Raw genomic sequence first — 15349 nt, forward strand, 5'->3', positions numbered from 1 at the left:
TCAAGCAACAGTTTCTTAACTGTGGCCATATACTGGTGGGATCACCAGGAGAGCTCTTAAAACATACAATGCCTTGACTTTACCCCAGACCAATTAAAGCTCATGATCAAACTGCAAGGCCAGGATTAAGAATCATGGCTCTAAGCATTCTACCTTGGGTAAGTAACTACTGCCAGAGCCATCAGTTATCACCTCCAGAGCAATGACCACAAATCTCTCTACTGACTATATTTACATTCCTTATAACCTACTGGTCATTTTCTCCTGGACATGCCACATATACAGCACTCCCCATCAAGCTCACTTCCCTGGCCTGTGCATACACCTGGCTCAAGGCACCACATCTACCTATAAACCTGAACACCAAGTCCAGTTCCACCTGCAGCCCTCCCCACTGACATATCCAAAATGGAAATCCTGATTTCCTCCAAACCTATTCTTTGCTTAGCCTTTCTCATTTCAGCAACCACTTAGTTACTCAAGTCAAAATCTAGGGATCATCCTCATTCCTCTTTTCCCTTCAACCTGGACATCCAATGCATTGACAAACTTCATGATTTCCATCTTCAAAAATACCTCAAATCTGTTTATTTCAATTTCCATCATTACCAACCTGGACTATTGCAATAGCCTCCTCCTAGACTCTTATTTTATTTGAAAAATATTAATCAGATCACATCACTTACCTGCTTAAAGACTTCCAGTGATTTCCCATTGTTTTTTCAAATAAAATTCAAATGCCTTACCTTGTAAAATGAGGACCCCCATATGATACCACCCCTGCCAATTTTCTAACCTCTCTCAGCAGTGGGTCATCTTACACTCACTGCCTGGGTAGGGGTCACCTAGCCCAGCACCAAGGAGAGCAGCTTCACTCCCCTGCCTGGGGCAGTAGCTTTCTATTTTCAATAAGACACAAAGTTGAAGGGGGGAGGAAAAAAAAAAGAAGAAGAAGAATTGACACCTGGTCATTCCCAGGTGGGAGTGGGAAGGTATCTTATTTACCAAATAAAAGGCCTTTCCTGGTCTGTTGTTCAGCTATGTCTCTCAATCACTTAAAGGGATTCCATTGTGATTTCTCTATGTCTGTCCTCACAACAGCCCAGCTAGACCAGATTAAGGGAGGGTCACAGCAATCCATGCATACAGCTCCACACATCTGAAAACATGCCCAAACTGTTCCCTGAGGAGTACCACAGTCTGAAGAGCTACAGGCAGACAGTCTGGGTCTCATCAACATTTTAGAACATGTCATCAGGCCTGTGGCACACTGAGCTCTGGTACATCTACCACTGCCTCTCCAGACCCTGGAGGGCTTTCTAAATGCACATTAGCTTTACTATCTCCTCTCCTTTCAGTGGTTTGTTTTCAGAAGGCTGAAGACAGTGAGGGAATTTGTCATGTCTTCATAATGAAGACAAAGTATAGTGGTTACTGGGGACAGCAGAGAAGCTGGGTGATCCTGGATTTTTCATGTTCATAAATGTGTCCTAATTAATTTAAAATTATAATAAAATGTAGATAGTGCTTTGCAAATAGCAAGAGATGCACCTCTTCTAAACAATTAAAGATCACTTCTTGAAGGAATGGGCTTGATAAAACCTAATGTCAACAGGGTCTGAGCACTTCTCCATGTGCCTAGAATGAAATCATGGATCTGTATTTACTTTCATTTCTACAAATATTTCTCAGGTGCAGAGAGAAAGAAGCAAAAGAGAAGATCCATTACTATCTCAAGAACGAATGGCTCAAGCATCATCAAAGAGGAGCACAGACACCTTGGTGTAACTTTGTGTGGGCTTGGGAGACCCACAGACCCAGGTGTGAACTCTGGCTTTGCCTCTAGTCTCTGTGCCCTGGGTAGGTTTCTTCACTTCTCTATGCCCCAGTTTCTCTGTCTATAAATTAGAGATATCATTCCTCTTTGCCAGGCTGTTAGAGGAATTTATGTAGATAATGGAGGTAAAGAGTTTAAGGCAGGCATTTACCCAGTGAGTGCTGAGGAAATGATAGCCATTGTTTCTACATTATTATGCCCATTATTAGCAAGATCCCGAGTCCACAACTGACCTTCTGCCATCTCCCTTTTGGGCCTTTGCCCAGGCCTCTGCCTGGGCCAGGCTGCTCTTCCTCTGACTGTGCTTCTCTGGGTTGGCCCTTGGAGGAAAGGCCCGCTGGTACCCGCCAGTCCCATTCTGCTCTCCTGGAGTATAGATGGGGAGCACACCATTCTTCTCTGCCCGCTGTGGCTGTGCCTGCTGGCCTCTCGGACCACTGGGTAAATCCACAAATAAGGAATCCTCCTCTGCTGGTGAATACGGGGACCTGGACTTGCTCCTGTCCCTCTTCCCCTCTAGTGGGTCCTTTTGAGAACGGTACCGCTCTTCCTCCTGCTCCCGCCTCTCAAAGCCGAAGGAATCATCATGGCCACAATGAGGACAATCTCTTGAGTGTCCAGGTCCAACACGGCCACAGTCTCGACACAACTCTGTGTGGTTGGCTTGGGGCACTGCCTGCCGCTCCACCTTCTCCACGTCCCTGCAAAAAACAGCAACAAATTCAGCCAATTCCACAGCCAAGACTTCTCGGTACACACATTACACTCACTCACCTCTGGGCCTTTGCATAGACTATTCTCTCTGCTTCAAACACCTTTCATGCCCCACCCTTCACTCTTTTGGGGATCTGGCTTAAATGTTACCTCCTCCAGGAAGCCACCCCTGACACAGACCCTTAATTTAGGATGAGACCTTATGCTGACCCTATTGTTCGCTAATTATACTGGGAACAAAACTCTGTGTTAGAGTACAGGTTCCTTCAGACTCGAGGCCTGATCATTGTGTATGTCCAGAACTTCTGCAAAATGACTGGTATGGAATGGCACTCTGTAAGTACTACTGCATAAAAGAACAAGTGATAATTTCATGAAATCCGGGACGTGTTCCCATCCTATTATGTGTTACTGATCCTGCCTTTCTACTGTTTGTCCACATGTCTGTGTGGGGCAGTCCAGCTTGGAGCCCAAGATCCTGAGCCCAGGATCTCTTCTACTGGTGTCTAGCACAGACAAAAGTAAAACTGGCAACTTAATTAATTTTTCTCAGATTTGGTAACAAGAGAACAGGCACCCCTCCATACAACCACTTTATCTTATCAGGGAACAGCTCAAATAGGAACCCAATAGCACTGACCTAATGATCCTGTATTAGTAGTCCGATTTTAGAGCTAAGGAAATGGAGACACAGAGAAAACCAATGATTTGGCCTAAATCATACAGGTGGAACTCAGCGACACCAGGGGTTAAACCCAGATGAACTCCAGAGCCTGTGTGCTCTAGCCTCCACCTCTACTGACTTTCCATATGTGTGTTTGTGGTTTGCCTCCATGCAAACCCAGCAATTATGAAGGAGAAGAGAGGATGATAGCTCAGGATATGAACTGAGACTAGAGAAGGAGCTCTGGAACATAGCAGAGGGCTCATCTCCCACTGTAAGCTGCCCCTCTTCCTGCCTCCTTGGGATACGTCCTAATTAAGTCTGCATTCCCACTGGAGTCTGAGGAACATACTCTAGCCCAGATGGACTAGAAAAAGATGCTTAATGGGGCAGCAGTTCAGCTGCACTCCTTGGTAAAAAGGTTCTAGTCTTAAGCTGCTTTTCTCTCTCATTCTCTCTCTCTCTCTCTCTCTCTCTCTCTCTCTCTCTCTTTTAATTGGCCTATAGTTTTTATTTGGGGATATGTTTATCAGGTTTTGACATGAAGATATTCTAGCTCTGTAGAATTTACTGGGGGAGTGTTCATTCTTTCCTATGATCTGAAATTTAAAAAAAAATTTTTTTTATTTGTTTAAGATGCCTCACTCAAAAATGGTCAAGCCAGTAAGGTCTCCATTTCAATCTCAGAAAATATAATGGAAATACTGCTGCATTTACATCTCAACAGCCAGACCCCAGGTATCCTTGCAGCAACCTTAGAACCTCAGCTACTAACAATCAGCACAGAGCAGAATCAACCCAATCTGGGAAACAAAATATTAGTATGAAGTGAAAATACACTCCCAGCACAATTTAGGCATGGAGAACTGAGAAAAGCAATCATGCTTCTGTCAATGTCCTAATGCCCTTTTCCATGGATATCCTAAGACTTGTGAGAAAAAAAAAAAATAATAATAATGCTCCTTAAGACCTCCCTTTATTCATCACTAGGGGACATCCTTCCTTCCTACCCACACCTTCATCCATTGCCCTTCTGATAACAGCGTTATTTTCATTTAGGGATCCCCCTCCCTCCAGTCCACATAGTTTGGGCCCTGCTGTCTCTGCTACTCTTTGTCCCCCCAAGGCCTCAGAGTTTCAATGACTGGTTCATGGCCCAACCCAGGCCAATTAGAGTTAGCCCTGGGACTTTGGCTAGAGCTACTCTTGAGAGCTGCTGCAACTATGTGGGAAGACACTGAGAATGAAGCAGATACCAAAGAAAGCAACTAGAGAGAAATAGAGTCCTACTAGGCCTGAGGTCCCAGATAGAGCCACACCTAAACCAGATACATTCTAAAACTTTCTGGTTGAGAACCAATAAACTCCTTTTCTCATTAAGACTTTGGTTTCTACTACTTATACTGGAAGGACTATTACATCATTTTATAATGACACTCTGAAATAGTGACCTCTAAGAACCCCTCCACTGCTAACATTCAGTGGGTCTACCAGCTCCAGAAGTAAGAAAATATGAGAAATATTCAGGGACCTCTACTTAAAGAAAAATTGATTCTTACACAGGCTTAGGAAGGGGCAACTCTGTTACACAAGGTGTGCATAATGAAATTAAACTTTCCTTCCTTCCTTTACTCCTCATCAGTGTAACCCACCAGCATCCATCAAGTTGGCTAACGTGGCTCTTATGTTCTTTACTATTTCAGGAAACCACCCATGGAGGATGTGCTCAGGCTGCCATTGAGATGATGAAAGCTCTGCTTTCTGGGTCACACTCTAAGTCGAGGAAGCTTTACGACCCAGCACACCACTTTGGATTCACTTGCTCCAATATTTCCAAGTGGTTACTCCAATTGGGAAACCCAAGTAACTATCTTCTTGTTATTCACACCCCAGAGACAAACAGCACCTCGTCATTAAGAGCCAGATAGGAAATAAACATGCCACCAACATGTATGGCATTAGAACTGAAGGGAAATGAGGGCTTCTTCAGCTTCAGAACGTAAGGATTGTAAGTGCAATGTCTCAGCCCAACAAATTGTATTTGCTTTCTTTACTAACCAACCACCAAGGATTTACTGAACACCTATCCATGCCTTACTGGGATAGACACCTGGGGTACAAGAAAGTAGTAGGGAAAATAGCCTCTGCCTTCAAAGCCATATGACCCTCAAGTTCAATTTAGCCATGGTAACATTTAATAGTATTCTTATAAATACTTAACCTTACAACGTGGAGTTTGTTAGTCTCCTCTAGCCTGGGAGTTTATTTTATAACAAAAATCATAGTCCTTACTGCATGTGAACGTATGAGGATACATGCTAGTAATTCCTGGAAATCAATTTTATAGGGATTATATATCCTTTTCTTCAGATTAATACCAGCACTCAATGCAAAACAAACCTTTAGAGGGTGGCTAAAAGGATGGTAGTCTGCTTGTCAGCCAGCAGTTTACTTCTGGGTTATAAACAGCTCCTTATTCCCCCAGTTCCTAGGACTTATATAATATGCTCCTTTGGTCCCACAATGTTCAGGCTGTGGCTGCAGGTGAGAAAGGTGCAAGTAATATTCCCTATTGCCCAGCTTTCCCTGACTTAAACATTTAACATACTAAGCTATGAGATCTAAGGCCAAAAAGAGTTTTTGGTTTCCTCCTTGCATTCTCAACAACTTAACACATAACTTCTCAAGTCAGGTGACTTATCACAAAAGAGATCTGCAATGCTCAATTCAGCACAGTGGTGGGAAAGAATGAAGCACCCCTTGGCTGTTTAGGACTGTCATTCAGAGGACTTGGCCAGGAAGAGCACAGATGCTCAGCTAAAATGACACAAGCCTTTCCAGATGAGCTGTTGTTCCTGTGCAGGTCATCACTACCATCATGAACAAATAGATCAGTGATGGTCCAAAACTACAGAGTCACTGACACTCAGTGACCATTTTGTTCATATGTGTCACTTTTTAAAAACAACAACCCAACGGGGAGTTGTGCCACACACCTGTAATCCCAATGGTATGGGAAGCTGAGAAGGAGGATTGCAAGTTCAAGGCCAGCCTCAGCACTTAGCAAGGCCCTAAGCAACTTGGTAAAACACTATCTCAAAAGTAAAAAAAGACAAATAAAAATAAAAAAAGAGCTAGGGGTGTTGCTCAATGGCTTAGTACCTGGTACCAAAAAAGATAAAATCAGAGGGCATAGGGCTTAGAGCCAGTCAATTGTGAATTCAAGAACAGACTCTATCTCAGTTAAGCTGAGTGACCTTGGGCAAGTGACCTCTCCAATATCATGTTTCTCATCTGTGAAATGGGATAATAGGCTCTGCTTCCTTGTGAGAATTAGAGAGAATATACAGAAAGATGTTGTACTCTCCAACATTTATTCTTTTCTTCTTTGCCCCATTTTTTTTTCAAAGCAACAGTATATCCAGCAAAAAACTTATATTTCCCAGCTTCCCTTGAAGCTGAGAGTGGTCATATGTAACACTGGCCCAGTCAATAAATGTAAGCAGAAATTGTTGGGTGGGTCTTCCAGGAAAGTCCTTAAAAGAACACAGGCTTAGATAATCCTTCTCTTCTTCTTGCCTGAAATTTAAACTCTATTGGATGGCAAGGTAACAAAAATGAGGATGAAAATCACACACTAAAACTTGGGCATAAAGAACCCAGGGTTCCTGATAGCATCATGAAGCTACTGTACCAGCCTAGATACCCTACCTCCAGATTCCTGGAGAAAACTAAAACCCGATTTGATTATGCCACCTTAATTATTCCCCCAATTCCTAGGACTTATTAGGGGTATTTCATTGTTAGTAACTAAATGTACTTCCTAACCAAGGAGAAAGGCTAAGCTTATAATAGGATGAAGTTGGGTCCGTTCATTTTCTGCACATCACAAAATGCTGTATCTGCTTAGAACAAATTCTTATTTCTCCCTGCAAATCGCAAGAACACTTATTTCACATTGGCGATACTTATCTTATTCCTTTTCTTCACAAGAACTTGGAACTTAATAGATCTTACCAAGTAGTTGTGCACTAACTATTATTTTGTCCTGTCTCTAAACTCTTTATCTTACCAGGTAATAAATAATAGAATTTCCTGGAATCTTAATTCTAAAAATTCTAAAAATACACAGACACACCCTACATACGTCAAATGTCATTCAAAGGTTGAGACAGGAACAGGAATGAAGGGGCTTGTGTCCTCCTGGCAGGCACAGCTCTTCTACTGTATTACCATTGGAGAGATTTCCACCCCAATCATCTTACCTAGATGGCCAAACTAGCAGCTAAGAACAGGGTCAGGCCACTGATGTTTTGGAGGCTTTGATCAAAGCCAGGTCAAGAGGCAGACATTCTGCCATGAGAAGCTGGCTTAGCCTATGTTGACAGATTCTGAGTTCTGAGCACTGTTCCCCAGTCTTGGAAGCAGGGTGGGCTCACAAGCCAGAACCCACCCTGGGCACAATCAACAGACTTGTACAAAAGGTTGAAGAGAAAGGGGCCCAAAGTATCTGGAGAACATCCAGGAAAGCTTGCTCACTCAAATTATTTCCTAGTATTTGAGGAAAGAGTTGGTGGAGAGCAACCAAGGCAGAAATTGGTCTCTTCTTTCCCTTAGAGTTAAACAGGTCAGTCCCCCTGGGATGGGAGAAGATATCCTGATAACTTTCATGCTCAGCCTGCTCTACCTGAATTAACAATAGAGGGCCAAATGGCTCTGGCAGCACACTCCAGAACTCTCTAGGCTGCCCCCAAAGATCGAGGCTGCGAAATAAATGAAACAGCCCGACTGCCAAGCGGAGGCTGCCTCTTGCATCAGCAGAGTGGCTATTGGCAAAATCCCTTGTGAAGTTGTAAGGACTGACAAACCAGACAAAGAAAAGAGAAAAGACATTCAATGGCTGCTAGGTCTCTCCACTATATTCATTTCTGCCTGAAGAATCCTTCTCTCTTCCTTCCACCTGGGCAAGTCATACAACCTGTCTTAGCTTAGCCTCAGCCAGTCTGAAGCTCTGGAACATGCTACCTTCATTGACTTTCCACCTCTCTACAGCAGTCAGTCAAGGTATTATTATTATTTTTTTAAATGTCCAATGTTTGGTTGTTGTTATATGATACATCCTACTGTATATCAGGAATTTGACAGAGACCATCTCGAATCCCTACAGCAATCCTGCAAAGTCAGGACTGTCAAGCCCAGAAAGGCAGAGGCACTCACATGAGTAAGCATATTACTTATGATAAATTATCTTCTAATGAAGGATAGGGACAATGGCAATGGCAGCTATCACTAACTCTACATGAAATGAAAACCTGAACTAAGCACTTTATTAACTCTTCTTATCACACAAATCCACAAGGCAGGAGACGTTTATGAAAGTGAAGTTCAAAGAGGTTGACCAACTTGCCCTGAATCATACACAAGTGTCATAAAGAGGACTTGAATGCAACCTGAACTTACTCCAAAGCCCTGCACCAGGCTAAAAAACGTGTCTATAAAGTCCTTATTCTGCTGAGGGTCCAAGAGGTTTATCCAGCCTCCAGGGTTAGCCTCAGGGGTTGTCCTGCCAAACATTACCCAAGGAGATCAGAATGTGAAGGTTAAGATGCAATTATTCAAACAAGTACAGAGAGCCTGGTGTGTGGGGGCGCTTTCTGAATAGGCTGGTTCCCTATGCACAAATCCTAGAAGAGTGAGTGTTCAGATTGCTCCCAGTCATCCCAAGTCCTTATTTGAATGTCTTATAGGTCGAGGTTTCACAGTTATTTTGTTCATGCATTCATACCTGCTTGGCCAGCCAAACATCCGTGCACTTATCCATAACTGAACACTTACTATTCTAGGCACCGATGAGTTTATTGTTTTCAAGTAGCTTAAAGACTGATCGGGATGACAATGAAAAAGTAGGCCCATAACTTAAGCACGAAAGATCTATGACTAAGGAACAAAGATCTGAAGAATGTGTTGGAGTAATCCTGGTAAGGGTGAGAGGGCTGGGGTTGAAGATGAGCAAAGCCCAGAGGAATCCTGGCACCTCATGTGAGACTTCTATCTTCCTCCCAAATCTTATCACAGTCTATTTTCCCTCTTGCTCACTTTGATTCAGCCACACGCTAAGCTCATTCTTGCTTGAGGGCATTTGCACATGCCATTCCTTCTGCCAAGAATGCCTTTCCTCAAAGTTTTACAAATCTGACTTATATCAATCTGGCCTCACCTCCACATCATCCTCTTATAGAGGACTTCCCCTGACCACCAAACAGAATGGGCTACTACTCCCTTTCCCTGGTCCCACCCTCCCCTATCTCACGTTTTACTGTCTTCATGCATAGATCATGATAAAAATTGTCTTGTTAATTCATCACCTGTTTATGGCTTACTTCTCACTCCTCTCCAAAATATAAGTTGTATGGGACTTTGCTTCTCTCTTTGAACACTGCCATGTTTATCAGTATTTAATCCACAGTATGCCCTCAATAAATATGTATAGATGAATCACTGGGTTTCACGTTGTTGAAATTCCAATATGGCTGAGACACGGAATGAGAATGGCAAGAGGTAAACCAAATGTGTTTGTAGGGACCAGGCCCATACAGCCCTGCCAAGGAAATTGGATTTTACTCCAAAGGTGACTAGATTTTAAATTTCTTTGGTCATGAAACAGGGTTACAGTAACACTAGAAAGGCTTGGAGACAGAAAAAAAGAGGAGTTGTTTTTTGCTATGCCCTTCTGTCTGAATCACTTGTCAGTTTTGAGAGCTGGGAAAGCGAATGGACCTCCTTATTTAGTACTTCAGTTTGGTAGAGAGGACAAAGCACCCTTAGATAAATTGGGGATACAGATTTCAAGGAGGCTCTAGGGAATCAAAAATCAGAATCCAGGGTCAGATGAGTGGCAGAATATGGAAATGAAAGAGAAGCAATTATGGAAAGAGAGAGGGGAGCAGACTCTGCTAGCAGAGCTTGGTGCGGTCCCCTTAAAAGCATGTGGTGTGGGGTGGGGGACTATCATGGGACTTAGAAGCCAGTGCAGAAAACGAGAAGACAAAGGTAGGAGGTGCAGCAAGGGACCCTCAGCTCTGCTCCTGAGCCACATAATTTCAACAGGAAGAGGTTGGAGGAGGCAGGAGCTGATGAGCAGGCTCGGGGTGATGTTGCAGGGAGCCTGGACTGCCAAGCCACAACTCACATGGCAAGAGGAGGGGGACATCCTGGCAAGGGAGAGTATGTGATTTGCTCACAGGACACTCATGATCAACATGATCTAGAGGATTAATGATGAAACTAGAAGAGTGTTTGGTGGGCGGGGGATATCACCAAGCCAAACATCATAAAAGCCAGCATATCTGCTATGGAGCACCTACTATGTCTCTCAGGCCTCTGCTAAGTAAGCACCTTATATTTTCATTCATTTAATCCTTGTAAAGAGCCTATGAACTCAGGAAAACTGATATTTTTAAAACACACATAACTTGTATAAGAGTTTATAGCTAGAAAGCAGGAGAGTTAGGATATGAACCCAAGTCTATCTGAAATCAGAGACTAAGCTCTAGGAGGAGACAAAAGAAACAGAAGAAATCGGAAGTGAGGGTGAATCAGCCAACCTAGACAATGGTTGCTGGTACTCCCTTTACTTCATTTACTTCATTCTAACAAGCCATTCTGGGTCCTCTGTCCACAGCCCTGACCTTTCCTTGGAAACCCATCCCCACCTCTCAATCCCCTATAGCCTGAGTCTTTGTCCCCAGAAGCGAGACGTGCTAATCAGCCTGTGCCAATCATGTGCTGTCTTCATGCATAGATCATGATAAAAATTGTCTTGTTAATTCATCACCTGTTTATGGCTTACTTCTCATTCCTCTCCAAAATATAAATTGCATGGGACTTTGCATCCCTGGCCACAGTGGATGGTTTACAACATATATGTGCTCTCAGCCTGTCTACTCTGGATGAATCTCAAGTGCTCTGGACAAGACTCTGGTTCTTTCCTGCTGACTTTAACCTTGATGGCCAAGTCTGGGGTTACTGCAGTTATCTTACCCCCATATCCTGGATGTGCTAGGGACTTTCCCGTGGAACTCGAGACTAAATCCAACCCAGAGGTGGGCAGAGCCCAGGGCCTGAGAGAATGATTTATAATGACATTGTCTGAGCTCTGAACCCAGCTGTTCTGAAGCTGGATCTATCTTGAGCTTTTCAGTGACATGAACCAATGATTTTCCCTCTTTAAAGGTAGATTGTTCTACGCTTTCATTCACCTGCAATCATGAGTGCTATTAATACACCATCATTCACCAAGAAAGCAAATACCTATATGAATGAGGACAGAAGGATCTGGGTGAGAATCACAGAGGGAGAGAACAAAAGCTACCCCTGGGGCCACCCACTTACAGAGAGTGGTTCTGCAATGCACAAGACCAGACTAGATTAGAGGCAAGATTCAGTCTGCCTGACAGATAATTTTAACTAACCAAATGTCTGAACATCTTATTCTGGAAAAACAGAACATTTAATAAGTCTTTATTGCTTGGCTGACAATTTCTCAAGAACTTAAGGGAAAATGTTATTATGTCTTTATTATTCTGGCTTGGAAGATAGAACAAGTTTTTTTTTTTTTTTTTTAAAGTCCTCCTTGTTATTCTGCATTCAAGTTTTTATTTTTTAAATATCCACTGGTGTTCTTTTTTTATTTTTTAGGCAGACACAACATCTTTGTTTGTATGTGGTGCTGAGGATCGAACCTGGGCCGAATGCATGCCAGGCGAGCGCGCTACCGCTTGAGCCACATCCCCAGCCCCTAGAACAAGTTTTTTAGTTTTGTTTTTTATCCTTTTTCTTTTTTAAGAGGGAAGGAATCTTGAACAAACATGATCATGGAGTTTTAAGAGTTTATTAAAAGCAAAACAGGAATAAATTTCAAAAAGTTTAGAGAAAAGTTAGAGACAATACAATGGCCTGAGACCATAAAAGGAAAGGATCCCTTCTAAAACCAAAAGATGACAGCTAATTACATATTCTTCAGGTAAGAAGAGTAAAAAATATCCAAATCATGGCTAGCAAATTAATCCTCGAGAGGCAAATGTCATTTGTCAATCACAGCACCTTTTCCTGTTAAGGCCCATGTTATTCTCAAATTTTCTTTTACCCAGTACTCTAGTTACTAGTCGGCCACAATGCATTGAACAAAGCTGGAACATAAGAAGAAACCCTCTGACTTTACATAAAGTGTAAGGGCTGGGGTTGTGGCTCAGCGGTGGAACGCTTGCCTGGCATGTGTGAGGCCCTAGGTTTTATCCTCAGCACCACATAAAAATAAATAAGTAAAATAAAGGCATTGTGTCCAACTATAATTAAAAAGTAAATATTAAAAAAATTTTTTAAAAAAGAATAATGTGTATGGTGGGGGGGGCATTAGGGACCAGCATGTGTACCAAAATAAGTTGTGTCAAACCTATTCAGTTTCTTTCTCCTAGGGAATGCTAATGACATTGTGAACAGACACCTGCAGGCTACTTGGAGAAGCTTTCATGTCATCATAAGCACCACAGAATAATTCAGGCTGGATGACAATGCTAGAAGGTAGAGTCAAAACTGACTGAATACCTGTAGTAAAGAGCTACTGGTTCAGGGCCCATGGGGAAACTGCTCAGTCTTTGGTTCTGTCCTGCTCAGCATATTCATTCATTCATTCATTCTTTCAACCTGTTACTCAATAGTCATTTGAGAGCTTGTGTCAGATGTTGTGCAGAAGACACAAAGATAATTCCCGTGTGGAGCCTAGGATACCGAAAAGACGACAGAAGGGGAGATAAAACCCAGTGTGATAAATGCTTGGACTGAGGTGTTATATAGGAAGCTCTGGAGAATAGGGCCTGACCCCAACCTGCCCTGTTGAAGGAGATAACTATGTATCAATGGTTTATCTGCCTCGAGAAAGAGAGCATAATGCTGGGAAATAACATGAATGCCCAAAATTACACAATCGGAAGTTAGAAAAGGTTGAAAAGTTAAAATTCACCTTGTGAAATTCATTTCTAGTCACTCAAACATTGCACTTTTAGGTTGCTGGAGAATGCCCACTTCAAGCCTCACTGAAAACACTGTCCAAGGAGCCTGTACACCCACCAAGGTGTCTCTGTAGTCAAATGGGACCCATATCCAATGAGGACTAGCTAAATATATACTAAACTTCTTTGGGGCTTTTCTGTTCTCTCTCTGGGTCTCCAACTCTGCTCTTACTCCTCCTTAGCATTTTCTCAGGGTGTCATCTATAACTAATAGACTCAGGAATTTCAAGATCCCCCACTATATCCTTGGTTGGGCCACTCAAGCAAAGAAGCACTGAACATGGTAGGCAGCTGTAGCATACTTTCAGTTGGTAAGACCTTTCTTGCCAGCCATGTTCCCTTCCCCAATCTGGTGCCCCAAGGTTGTACCTTCTACCACACAGAAAAGAATAAAAATAGAGAATCACAAATATGCCAGTTCCCATGGCTGTATATCCCAGGCAGTTGGAACACCCCTCCAGGCCTTAGTGTTTCTATCTAGTAAAGAAAGGGGAACTTCCACCTGGGGTGGGCAACTTGTGTTAGTTGTTTATGGGTTCTTCTAGAAGCACTCATTGTTAAAAAGAATTTCAAAGAGAGGAATGATTAGTACCAGGGAGTAAACAGTGGAATTTCAGGAATCAGAGGATTTATTTGGGTTCCCATCCCAGAGTAGGAAGCTCTGGCAGGGACACTCCATCAGAACTGACCTCTTCAGTGACGATCGAGATAGCACCTGTGCAGCCTGGTTCATGGCTCTGATCCAGGCGTTCATGTCCTCCTGGGTATCAGCACTGAAGTAGTAGGTCCTCATGCCTGACTGTTCAGCCTGAGAGCCCACCGTAGAGCTGTTGTAGATGAGTGCTCGCATCCCTGTGTGCACAGCCTGTAAGCATGGAGATGGAAATCCAGGACAAAGAGAGTTTAGTACACATTTCCCATCTAGGAGCAAGAAGAAGGAAACAGCTGGCCATGTTCTTCCCCTTCCAGACTAAAAACTACAGCACCAACCAGCTTGGTTCCACACCTGGAAAATGTCAGGGGCTAGATTCTGCTTCCTTAGTGCTGTAAAGCCCAGTAAGAGCTATGTCTGTTGTCCATAAGAAAAGCTCTGCAGCTATTTTCTATTTATCCAATTTCTGCTTACCAAGGAGCACAGAGGCTATGTTTATTTAAGAACACTGTGTGTGTGTGTGTGTGTGTGTGTGTGTGTTGCTATAGACCAAACCCAGGGCCTCAAGCATGCTAGGCAAGTACTCTACCCTTTGCCACATCCCTAGCCCCAGAAACAGACTGTTTTTTAAAAAATCCCTATTCAGTAAAAGTAGACTCTTAGGATTCCCTGTTTTTGTTTGTCTGAAGCACATAATTCCAGGTTTGGCTAAAATCAGACAAGAACTGAGTCAAAATCAGCTGCAGCAACATGTGGCTTGGTGCTGACTTTCACCAAGAGAATGCCCCCTTCATATCTCACTGAAAGAACATTGTCCAAGGGGCCTTTATACACAGCAAGGTGTCTCTATAGAGACAAATGGGCCCATGCTCACTGTGCTTCAACTGCATGGCACAAAATGTGATGCATTTCCACCATAGAAGCTGGTATTCTGTCTCTTCGAATAGTCACTACAGAGTTGGAGAGCTAACCAACATTTGATTAAAAACTCTCGTGCATCTATTAAGTGCTTCTGTCTCAAGGTGCTTTCTGGGAAGAGGTGCTAGGCATGACGCCTGAAAAGCAACTGGGATGGTTTGCAAATCAGAGGCTACACTAGTTTCTCTCCCTGTGCTCTGATAAGTAGAGACCAATTTTTTTTTTTTAATTTGCAAGTAAAATCTCATCCAATATACATAGGAAGATGGTATAGAAATAAGATTTACTGAGTGCCTACTTCGTGTCTCCTAAGTATTTCCATGATTTCAGTCTCATTTTAATCCCAATAGCCTTGAGAATACAGACAGAATCTCTGTTTTACAGATGCATCAAATGAAGCTCTGAGATGTTAGGTAAATTTCCCAGATAGCAGGTTCTTCATAACACTTATCATTAGCTGGTACTATTAATTTTACACACTTGTTTGTCACCGGGTT

General features: G+C 42.9%; 1 protein-coding gene across 10 annotated transcripts in view; it reads right to left on the reverse strand.

Annotated features, from left to right (window-relative positions):
* The window catches only part of Plekha7 (pleckstrin homology domain containing A7), a 128157-nt gene that overhangs the window by 44538 nt on the left and 68270 nt on the right, over positions 1-15349 (reverse strand). For all 10 annotated transcript variants that reach the window (XR_007342349.1, XM_048788421.1, XM_048788422.1 and 7 more), the window contains 2 exons: positions 13972-14147; positions 2071-2538 (listed from right to left, as the gene is read on the reverse strand). Coding sequence is in view for 9 of the 10 variants with exons in the window: in XM_048788421.1 (XP_048644378.1) it covers positions 2071-2538; positions 13972-14147 (644 nt within the window). In the remaining variant the exon portion in view is untranslated. The remainder of the gene's footprint in view (positions 1-2070; positions 2539-13971; positions 14148-15349) is intronic.

This window comes from Marmota marmota, unplaced genomic scaffold (assembly GCF_001458135.2).
Source record: "Marmota marmota marmota unplaced genomic scaffold, marMar, whole genome shotgun sequence".
In the NCBI taxonomy this organism is placed as follows: domain Eukaryota; kingdom Metazoa; phylum Chordata; class Mammalia; order Rodentia; family Sciuridae; genus Marmota; species Marmota marmota.